Raw genomic sequence first — 12,231 nt, 5'->3', positions numbered from 1 at the left:
CACACACACAAATATATATAAATGAACATCTGAAATCCTATATGCCCTGTGTGTGTGGATCTCCTTTGCAACATTGCAATACTTCAGGGACTGCACCCTGGCTCTGTTTAACCTTCTACACATGAATGCTGGTAATTTGTGAAGCAATGTTAGCCAGTTTGTTGGGAATTTACTGAGTAGCCAAACACCCATATCAACTTACGGGCACAAATTCAATGAACTACTGCAAAACAACTAAAGGCGGCCATGCACATTGAGATCAATGAGGTTGCCGAATGAGTAGATCTTCTCCAAATATATCCACCTAAGGTGGGTGGTATAGGGCTGGTTTGACTGTTTGGCCCTAGAGGTTTAGGAGACATGGGGACCACATCGGTCCCTGATCTGATGGGAAAATCAAACCTGCACGATCAACACCTGCCAGGTTTTTCCGAAGTTGCATGAAGTTGCCTGCAGGAGAAAACACTTTACAACTTCGGAAAAACACAGCAACACGTATGCCTTTCCACCGGCGATTCACTGTTACAGGTGATCAGGCCTTTGGAGAGATTAGTCGCCTGAACTAATCTCTCTGTGGGGCATTAACCTAAAGGTCTAGAATCAGAAGCTTAAATCTGCCTGTTTATGGCCACCTTAGGTTAGTGAGGAAAGAATGAACTGATAAGTTGGACAACTAAAATGAACACTGTATTGATAACAGCAAGGAACAAATGAAGCAGAGTGCTTTTTCCTTTTTGTGGAAAAAAAATAAAATAAACTTTTGAAAAATGTATAAGCAGCGACAAGATTTAGAAAAGGATGCACCAAATTTATAAATTTTGAGTTTAGCCTAACACCAAATGGTCCACGAATGTTTTGACAAATTGCATCAATTATTCACAAAAATTGTCATACTCATCCAAACTGTTTAGAGGGACCGATTTGGACAAATATAAACCACAAAAGTGCAAGGATTTTACTGAATAATTTTGGTGGATCCATAAGTTTCAGGGGCACATTTCTAAATGCTTGAGCCTTTGTATCCAAAAACCACGCAAGAGTTCTGAATAGCCCGACTAGTGCGAATCGGGTTTTTCTTTTTCTCGATCACCTAAAACCTGTTGAGTATTTTATTTTTTGGTCGGGGAAAAGAAAGACTCAACAATTCAGGAACACTCAAAGGGGCGTATTTAATACGTCATGTAAAAAATACGTTTCCATAGGTTAATGGTTTTACTAGTGACCTACCAGACACCAAGAATAACGGCCAGCTCTTCTGCACAAAGATCAGGAATGTGAAATTGCTCTGGGTCCTCTAATTTAATTTGATTAAGAACTGTGTCATCTTCTAAATCTTGATTCTGTGAAAGAAAATAACAGTTTTAAATGGAAAAGGCATTTTACATGTTTTTAAAAATGTTATCAATGAAATACCACATTAGTGGCTTCATTCCATAGTGAGCACTGATACAAATGCAAACTTGTACAAGAAATAATGTTCATTTTAAGTCTACCATGTTTCTTTATAGGGTAACATAATATACCAGCGACTAATGAACATCAGCCAGATATCAGAGCATGCTGGGTTTACCAGAAATACATTGAACATTTACTCTGAAATATAGAGGCAGATTAGGCACAGCTAGCCAGTAACACTTTCACAAAAGCTGCAGGGACAAAAGTAAGAGTAAGTGGCAAAATATTTTTTGGGTCCATGAGGCCCGCAGCACCAGCATTATTTTTGAATGCTTGGAGGTAAGCTTGGTTGCATAAAGACCAGGTGTATTGACAAAAGGAACCTCATATAGGCTGCCAGTCCATATAGGGCTACCAAAAAGCTGATATCAGCCCTTATTTAGGACCACAGGAACATTTTTATGCCTATGTTGCTCCCCAAATCTATTTACATTTGAATGTTGTTCGAAGAAAAAAAAAAAAGGTTGGGGCACCCAGCACTAAACAGTCCTTTATTGTGCTCTAGCTCTTATATCCTACTTAGTTCTAATTTCACAGTCTTAAACCATAGCCTACCTCCAGCTCCCCCAGTACCTACCGATGTCCCCGATAGGCTGGAGGACGAATGTTAACAGTACCCTGCCCCTAATGCTCTGGCCCTAAACTCTGGAAGACCATTTCCAGTAACTAATTTGGGGTCTTTGTGGAGGCAGTGGGCTAATTTTAGAGTCTGAAAGTAGGTTTTTAAAGAAAAAAAAATGGCACATTCCTATTAACATCTGTAGCATGTTTGTATTGCTTTCAAGAGAAGTTATTTTGCAGAGCTTACTTTCCAAAGCACATATTACAGCTTGCCTCAGTTGCCTCACCTATGCATAATTAGCTATTTGACATGGTCCACTGCAGTCATTAGGAACTAGGGAAAAACAATTAGAATCACATTATGTGGGCTGTGAATATAGCTCCTCTGCACCCCAGCTGAGCTTGTGAATGGAGAAATATACATATAGAAAGGGTTTACAAAAGTTGAGGGTGATGGACTATGTTTAATGTTTTTCTACTACGTTTTAAATTAATTAGTAAAGTGTTAGGAAAACCAATAAAAAGCAATGCAAGCAGCTAAGCTGGTTTATAATTTGCATGAAAATGTATACTGAATGTGTACTGAATAAATTTAACATCCATAAAATCTAAACAATAATGTAAAAAAAAATACATATTAAGTAGGATAGTGTTTTTTCAGACTCTGGTAGGTCATCTAGAGGGTTCTAAAGCAGTAAAAATCCACCCAAGCTGAACACCTGTTAGAGTTGGCTGTGAATGCCAATTTTTTTTGTTTTAGATAACCCTGATACTATAAGGGCATGATTCATAAAATGTTTTTGTGCACTGGACAATACTATGTGGTAAGTGGTAGGCAAAATCCTGTTGGACTGTCAAAAGAGCTTAGACCCAATGAAGAAAGTGGAATCTTTGCTTTGTGATCCTGGCACACGTAATTTAATGTAAAGTAATGCAGGGTGGTCATAGGACTCTGAACTGTGCAGTTTGTGCCCAATTTTTAAAATTCATATATGTGGCATATACCTCACATCCACCTCCTGATCCACTGACAAGTGGGAGCTACTCTCTATCATTTGAACAGGGATCCTCTGCTCCTAGCTTCCTCTGGCGCTCTTGCCTTGTGTGACCTGAGCTATATACAAGTTAGACACAGGTCAGGCGATGCCCTCAGCCACATAATATGCAGTGCTGACAGGTACTACCAGCAATGCAAGCAGACAACATTGATTTGCAGTTCAAATGAATAGGGCCCTATATTACCCATCTATGGAGCTATGACTCGGAAATCCGATAATCATGCATGCCATTGCCCATTTCGTCTTTTTATAATTAGTATGATAAGTTTATAAGTGGGCACTTAATGAAAACTTTAATGAGTAACACTATGCACATATGCTGCCAAGCAACACTGGCATCTTCATGAAAGCTAAACATCACATCACAGCAATGTAGACTTACTTTACACGCTCTTTAAAGCCACAGCATGCCTATACTCAACTAAACTGACACTCAACACAACGCACATATTTTGCATAAATGTCCCATTATCCATAGCCGTCAACTTACCCCTGGACATTGCTATAAAACATTAGCATAAAAAAATTGTAAATCTGACTTACATGTGAAGCAGGAATAATAACCTGACAGCTGGCCTGAACTATAACTCTCAGCATTCTAAGACTGGTGTTGGTTGGTTGCAGGGACAATAGCCAGAAAGCTGTAATTGCTTGCTATAGAGACCACGGATCTATTACTGATGGTAATTTAAATGTATTTAATAGGAAGGACAGCCATATTTGTAAAAGGGGCATATATTCCTTGCAAAGCAGATGATATAACATATAATTTGAAGTGACATGTCTTCTGAAAGTTTTCAGTATTGTCTTAACCAACTAATACCAGCATGTTCATTACAAGGATATTTCATGCCTTTCTCCCACAGCATAAATTCTAAATGGTAATAGACTTGTATACTATATATATATATATACTAAAATAAGTAACTCATCTGAGTAAAACAGTTATTTTCATTATCAGTATTCTGACTATTATCTTACCATATCTGATAATAATTGGCAGTGTTGTAAAGAACATTTCCCCACTGCTATTTGTTTCTTTATATTATCTGGGGATTCTTACTACATCCCTTTGTCTGGAAGCCTTTACTATACTCCACTGCATATTTCCTTGCAAGCATTTGTTTGACAATAATGGCCAACATACACCAAGCTCAGTCTTGTTTAGTAAAGTTAAATGGGTTAAGGATTAAGTTTTACCTTTCTCATTATTTTCCTTTGTCAGACACACTGCAGTTACCTAACACAAATCATTGCAATAATGAAACTGTTAACCCTTTCACCAACACAAGGGTTATTTATATAGTACAAGGGATTATGGAAATGATTAGAGACACTGATGGAGAGATAAATGAAGATACAATAAGTAACTGCATTTGAATGATGAATGGGAGGTTAATACCGATAGAAGCATAGCTGAGATCTCACAGCTTACCTTTGGTAAGTACTCTATGGGAGTCGGGGCTGGTGTCAGTCCTTGGCGCAAGAAGAGGTCCCCTTTTCTCTGCACATCTAAAATAAGCTGGGCCACATTGTTTTCCTGAAACCGTGTCCGTTTTCCCAAAGCACCTGGAGGAGATGAAGACACGTTTCAGGTTAATTTAATGGCTGTCAGTGAGCAGTCCTGCTCGGGGCTTTCTGGAAAAAGAAAATCTACCTCAGACAACAGCTGCTAGTAAGGCTGTTAACCTTTTCTTCACCAGCAGAAGAGAAGCTGAGATGCATCCTGATGGGATCTAAGCATCCGTAGACATTGTTTGGGAGAAATCACCATGCTTTCCTATAGCAACTCTGCTGCATGCTACTGTGTTGATAGCACATCAGTTCACTAATACTCCCCAGAGTTCCCTTCTCGTCTGATAATAAAGAGGAAGTGTATTCCTTTGTCTTAGAAATTCAGTGGTCTTATAATAAAAATGCTCAGTTAATGTGCTCTGTTCCTTCTAGTCACTGGCATATTTATGCATGCATCTCTTATCTCTGTATGTATAAATCAGACAAAAGAACAGTAATATAGATAGATAGATAGATAGATAGATAGATATAGATTAACCTGATGCAAATTTTCACATACAGTATTAAGTTTCCATATGGCTGCCACCACACAATCTTTGTAGTGTTTTGGCTTACTTAGAAAGTGACTAAATCATTTTAAACACAGTAAATTACATTTTGTTTGAAAAGAATGCATTCCATATTTGATAGTGAAAAGTGTAGAACACACCTTAACAAAAGTATCTGTCTGTATGCTGCCATCTATGTCCTAGACCAGCCAACTTAATGGGCTACCAAGGAGGATCTGATCTTAAATAGCATATAAAAGACAAAGTGCTGCCACACTGGTAATTAGGACAGAATTTTGGGTCCCTAAGAAATTAATTATTATTACACTAAACACAGTTTTACCTTGTAATGATGTGCAGGTTGACACAAAACCATGGGAACTGCAGGTTTACCCTTAGATCAGGCAGTGAGTAAATAGTTCAAATCTTAAAAAATGATTTACCTTTTTCTCTGTATTAATAAAACAGCACCTTGTATTGTACATGATGGTAACTAAGCTGCATGAATCCATATTGGTGGCAAATCAATCCTATTGGGTTTATTCAATGTCTAAATAATTTTCATCAGACTTATGGTATAGCGATCCAAATTACGAAAAGATTTCTTATCCAAAAAATCCAAGGTCTAAACATCCCAGGTAATAGATCCTATACCTGTATTGGTATAGTCCAGGTTAATAATAATTCAAAGATTGTAGAAGTAGGCTACACTTAGGGGCGTATTTATTATGCTGTGTAAAACTAATTCGCCGAAAAAACGGAGTAAAAAGCTGTGCAAAATAAATGGAAAAGATCGCCATCTGAACGCCGGATATTACGCCGTTATTTTCCATTAGTTCCGGTGTAAGAAAAAACGCATAAAACAATTACGCCGATTTTACGCTGTTTTTACGCCATTTTTACATGGCGAAGTCTGGCGATGTGTGGCAAATTTTCTCGCCGTTTTTTACACAGCATAATAAATATGCCCCTTAAAGTGGACCTGTCACCCAGGCATAAAAAGCTGTATAATAACAGTCCTTTTCAAATTAAACATGAAACCCAAACTCATTTTTTTATTAAAACATCCATACCCATTATAAAAGCATTTAAAAATCCCAGCTGTCAATCAAATATTGCCTGCCCCGCCTCTATGCCTAAGGCATAGAGGCAGGGCAGACACTTAGGGGCTGATTTACTAAGACACGAATTCGAAACCGAATTGGAAAAATTCCGATTGGAAAACGAACATTTTGCGTCTTTTTCGTATTTGTTGCGATTTTTTCGGCGCCTTTACGACTTTTCGGAAATTGTCGCGTCTTTTTCGTTACCAATACGATTTTCGCGAAAAAACGCAAGTTTTTCGTAGCCATTACGATTCGCTCATATCTTGTCGCGACTTTTTCGTATTGAGCGCTCGTAAGCAGCGGCCGAAACTTTCAGACTTAGCATGATTTTGGAAGCCTCCCATAGGACTCAATGGCACCCTGCAGCTCCAACCTGGCCCAAGAAAAGTCACCATACTGAAGCTTGAATGAATCTGAACGCTACGAAAAAATCGCAACATTTTGCGCAACTTTCGGAATGGCTATGAAAAAGGCGCGACTTTTCGCGCAAGTTTTAACGCTACGAAAAAATCGCCAGATTTTGCGCAACATTCGGATGGCAACGAAAAAGTCGCGATAATTTTCCGAAAAAATCGCCAAATACCGATCATTACGAAAAAAACGCAATCGGACGCATTCAGCCGGTTCGTGAGTAAGTAAATGGGCCCCTTACTTTCAACTTTGAATTCAGAACTTCTTAGATGTTGCTGCACTCCTCACATTCCCTCTCCCTCCTTACCATCTAATTTTGTAACCAGTGCATAGGTATGTGAGCAGCTCACAGTAGGAAAGCTATGTAATATTCTTCATTTCACAGATTAACAAGAAAAATGCAAAACCATTAGAGACCTTAAGGCTAAATAATGCATTTTGTATCAAGATAAAAACTAAAAGTTAGGAACTCAACTTTAAACATAATACACCTGTAATAAATTCAAACCAGCTTAAAATGTATATTGATGACAAGATGTAAAATGACTGTTTAACGATATTATTTAAACATAAAGAATTATAGTGCAGGAAGTAAAACTCAACAAGTCAAAAATGACAGGAAAATCAGAAAGACGTCATTTGATGAGGAATTTGGTAATGGTAAAGCTGTGCTGCCCCTCTGCATATGTTATTTTTAAGCTCTATAAATCTTCATCTATCCACAATGAAAATTAAATAAGCGTAACATGCATACTCAGCTGAATGTACAGTTTGTTTTGACTAATCACAATGAGGCAGGTGCAAACAATTTGTGACAGTGAAATGCCCAACAAATACATTACCAAGCCAGACTAAGATAGCCATAACAGCCCTGGCTGCTAATAAAAATTAGACAGATCTCATTGCAATAGACAGATAAAAAGATATATGGACATTTTGTACTGTATGTGTTATCAAAGATGATCGATGATCCACAAACCCCTGTAGATGACACGTTTACCACAAAAACAAAATTACAATAAAGGAGGAATGGTGTAATTAGTTGTATTTATATTAGACTCTTTCCAAGAAGTGATTTACACTAACAGAAAGTGGTAAGTACAGCAAGAAATTCTGGGATCAACACGTCTTCCATGCAAAGGGAGCACCCCCAAAGGATGTATTAGACCTAAATGCCAATCAAAACCTGACTCGGACTCAGATCAGAGACAGATGCCGAGAGGGGGACAGGGATATACAGTACAAATGGTTATACTTAGTAAGCTTTCATTTAAAGCTCATATTAATCTATGAATCTATTACTGATTGCAAATGAACTAAGTAAAGTCTTGTAACTGTTTCAAATTAAGCTTGGGACAAGCACACATCCTAACTAAACCCAAGGAAACCTTCCCACCCTTCCCATACCCTTTTTTAAATCCTTTGTTCTTCCATTGCTCTTCTTCAGTACCTTATAGCTAAATGCCCTTTTATACTTACAACATTAATACTGCCTTAGTTGCAAAAGAATATAATTTAAAAAAATCAACAGTTTTGGACAGAAAATGTAAAAAGTATTGCAAATCATAGGACTTCAGGGCTGCTGGCCAGAATATATTGTACAACGGGAATTTAATCCCATAACAATAATCCAATAACACTATCAGCAGGAAATATTAATTATTCAAAATAAAGTGCTCTATGGTATTTCTAGGTTAATGGGAGTGTTTAAATACGGTAACAATAATGCATACTTCAAGATGAAAACAGTACCATTATGCTGAAAAGAGAGCAAACTGCGGTCTACGATCCACCTTTTTTTGTATACAGCAGAAATTCTGGGAAATAAATTGGCAAGGTCATCAGCTTATTGGGTATTTCATGCAAATAGTAAAAACTTAAAAGGCTTGTAAAATTCTTTCCATAGCTGCAGCTGAGCATTGGTTAGTTACCTATCAAGAAAGCACTGTGTCTGCAAAAATGATATAAGTAGTAAATAATGTACATAGAGCACATGGTAAAAGAGGCACAGTTGATATCTGAATTCTTGTGACAAATTCAAATAATAAATACAGGTATAGGACCTAAATCCTGGAAACCTGTTATCCAGAATGCTCCAGATATCTCTGATGATGATAAAACAGTACCTTGTACTTGATCCCAACTAAGATATAAATATCCAATCCTATTTGGTATATATAATGTTTAAATGATATTTTAGTAGACAATGTATGGAAATCCAAATTATGGAAAAATCTAGGTCCCCAGCATTCTGGATAACAGGTCCAATACCTGTACAGTAAGTCAACATGTAGCATGTCAAGCCCTGGTTGTAGATTTATTGCTAAATGGCAACATTCTTCAGTTTAGTATAAGTGATAAGGAAAGCTGCAGTTGCTGTAATTTCTTCATGTTCACATAATGTTTATGTGACAAATTCTCCTTGTGCTATTCAAATATAAATACATCAATATTATGACTGTGTGCTCTCTTAGTAATCAAGTGTGGTGCATGTTTATACTTCTATATAAACAGTCAATTTACATTTGTACATGTTTATGGAATCATATTTGTACTACTCACATGTGAATGAGGGTAGAAATTATATTGTTCTTTCTGTCTAAAAATCCTAACAAAACAAAGAAAGGCTTTTATTCTAAGTGCTGCACAACAAGTTCCTAAACATTAGCAGTTCAGGTATGGGATCCCTTATCCGGAAACCCATTATCCAGAAAGTTCCAAATTACGGAAAGGTCATCACCTATAGACTCCATTATAAGCAAATAATTTTAATTTTATAAAATCATTTTCTTTTTATCTATAATTATAAAATAGTACCTTGTAGTTGATCCCATCTAAGATATAATTAATCCTTATTGGAGGCAAAACAAGCCTATGGGGTTTATTCAATATTTAACCCTTTAAGTGCCAGCCGAATTCGTCATTTCGGTTCCCCCCAGTGCCAGACGTTTTTTAAGCATTTTGTACTCATTCACTTTAACAATGTTTTTTGGTAGGAAAACCTCCACGAAACTAGGGAAATTATATATCGTTTTTTTCGTCACTAATTGGGCTTCGACATACATACCAAATTTTATAACTTTTCTGGAGATATGATGTGTATTTTGGGTGAAATATGTAAAAAAAAAATAAAATTATGAAAAATTTCTGTATATTTTGAGGTTTTTTTCCATAGAAAAGTTAATTTTACTCACTTTTTTTTATTGTTTGTAAAAGCCCTGATACTCCCAATTCCAACGATACCAAATATGTGGTGGTACCCCACAGTTCCTGTCCAGAAGTAACCCCCAAACTAAGGCAATACTTAGTACAATATCACACCAGAACAAAGCAGAAAAGCGCTTGTAACAGTTAATGCAGCATAACTTATATGTAAATCTAAAATATCCCCTCATGTTTGGTATCTTTAGAAACTACAGACCTTCAGGTTTCTAGGTGCAATGTAGTTTTCACTCAAAAGCCAAATACCTTTTGTCAGTGCATTGTGAAATTTGGAACTTTTTATGACATTTTTTTTTTTTTTCTAAAACGTAAACTTGGACGCATGATCAAATGTGGATTTGACAAAAAAAAATCTCATAAAAATTTTCTAACAAAGGCATATTTGAAAGACAAACTTCTCCTGAATAAAATGATGCCCCATATGTATGGGTGCACATAAAGACATGGGCACCAAACACTCCAAAGCAGGGGCAATGCACAAGGGCAATTACAGCTAAAATTGTGGGGGCTGCGCTCTATGTGCACTTCCTGCAGTTTTTCAGTGTTAACCCCCCCTACCTGTGAAATAACCCCCACAAACTATATATTTCTGAAAAGTGCACACCTTCAGCTATTCAGAGACACCACTCTTCTCTTTCTACATGGAAAATTGTGGCCGCAGTCCCTTGCAGAAGTCAGCGCTTTGGTCAGAAATCAAGGAAAAACCAGATACAACCCTAGATTTTGGTCAGAAATCAAGGAAAAACCAGATAAAAACCTAGATTTCTCCCCAAAATCTCCATGGCAACTACCAAAAACTTACTAAACCTCAATTTGCAAGTTCCCCTGAATAAAACGATACCCCATATGTATGGGTGCACATAAAGACGTGGCCACCAAATGCCCCAAAACAGGGGCAATGCATAAGGGCAATTTCAGTTGAAATTTTGGGGGCTGCGCTCTATGTGCACTACCTGCAGTTTTTCAGTGTTAACCCCCCCTACCTGTGAAATAACCCCCGCAAACTATATATTTCTGAAAAGTGCACACCTTCAGCTATTCAGAGACGCCACTCTCCTCTTTCTACATGGAAAATTGTGGCCGCAGTCCCTTGCAGAAGTTAGCGCTTTGGTCAGAAATCAAGGAAAAACCAGATACAAACCTAGATTTCTCCCCAAAATCTCCATGGCAACTACCAAAAACTTACTAACCATCAATCTGCAAGTTCCCCTGAATAAAACGATACCCCATATGTATGGGTGCACATAAAGACGTGGCCACCAAATGCCCCAAAACAGGGGCAATGCATAAGGGGAATTTCAGTTGAAATTTTGGGGGCTGCGCTCTATGTGCACTACCTGCAGTTTTTCAGTGATAACCCCCCCTACCTGTGAGATACCCCCACAATCTATATATTTACGAAAAGTGCACACCTTCAGCTATTCAGAGACACCACTCTTCTCTTTCTACATGGAAAATTGTGGCCGCAGTCCCTTGCAGAAGTCAGCGCTTTGGTCAGAAATCAAGGAAAAACCAGATACAACACTAGATTTTGGTCAGAAATCAAGGAAAAACCAGATAAAAACCTAGATTTCTCCCCAAAATCTCCATGGCAACTACCAAAAACTTACTAAACCTCAATTTGCAAGTTCCCCTGAATAAAACGATACCCCATATGTATGGGTGCACATAAAGACGTGGCCACCAAATGCCCCCAAACAGGGGCAATGCATAAGGGGGGGCTGTGCTCTATCTGCAGTTATTTAGTCTAAACACCCCCATACCTGTGAAATAACCCCCGCAAACTATATATTTCTGAAAAGTGCACACCTTCAGCTATTCAGAGACGCCACTCTCCTCTTTCTACATGGAAAATTGTGGCCGCAGTCCCTTGCAGAAGTTAGCGCTTTGGTCAGAAATCAAGGAAAAACCAGATACAAACCTAGATTTCTCCCCAAAATCTCCATGGCAACTACCAAAAACTTACTAACCATCAATCTGCAAGTTCCCCTGAATAAAACGATACCCCATATGTATGGGTGCACATAAAGACGTGGCCACCAAATGCCCCCAAACAGGGGCAATGCATAAGGGCAATTTCAGTTGAAATTTTGGGGGCTGCGCTCTATGTGCACTACCTGCAGTTTTTCAGTGTTAACCCCCCCTACCTGTGAGATAACCCCCACAATCTATATATTTACGAAAAGTGCACACCTTCAGCTATTCAGAGACGCCACTCTTCTCTTTCTACATGGAAAATTGTGGCCGCAGTCCCTTGCAGAAGTCAGCGCTTTGGTCAGAAATCAAGGAAAAACCAGATACAAACCTAGATTTTGGTCAGAAATCAAGGAAAAACCAGATAAAAAACCTAGATTT

The 12,231-nt window shown here is 37.9% G+C and overlaps 1 protein-coding gene across 2 annotated transcripts in view; it reads right to left on the bottom strand.

Moving 5' to 3' along the window:
- ttc27 (tetratricopeptide repeat domain 27) overlaps window positions 1–12,231 on the bottom strand; it is a 226,126-nt gene that overhangs the window by 122,238 nt on the left and 91,657 nt on the right. For both annotated transcript variants that reach the window (XM_002934458.5, XM_018094257.2), the window contains exons 8-9: window positions 4,510–4,643; window positions 1,228–1,340 (exon numbers count right to left, since the gene is read on the bottom strand). In XM_002934458.5, the coding sequence (XP_002934504.2) occupies window positions 1,228–1,340; window positions 4,510–4,643 (247 nt within the window). The remainder of the gene's footprint in view (window positions 1–1,227; window positions 1,341–4,509; window positions 4,644–12,231) is intronic.

Source organism: Xenopus tropicalis, chromosome 5, assembly GCF_000004195.4.
Source record: "Xenopus tropicalis strain Nigerian chromosome 5, UCB_Xtro_10.0, whole genome shotgun sequence".
Classification (NCBI taxonomy): domain Eukaryota; kingdom Metazoa; phylum Chordata; class Amphibia; order Anura; family Pipidae; genus Xenopus; species Xenopus tropicalis.
Note: the sequence above shows the minus strand (reverse complement) of the source record. Positions and strands in the feature narration are given on the sequence as shown.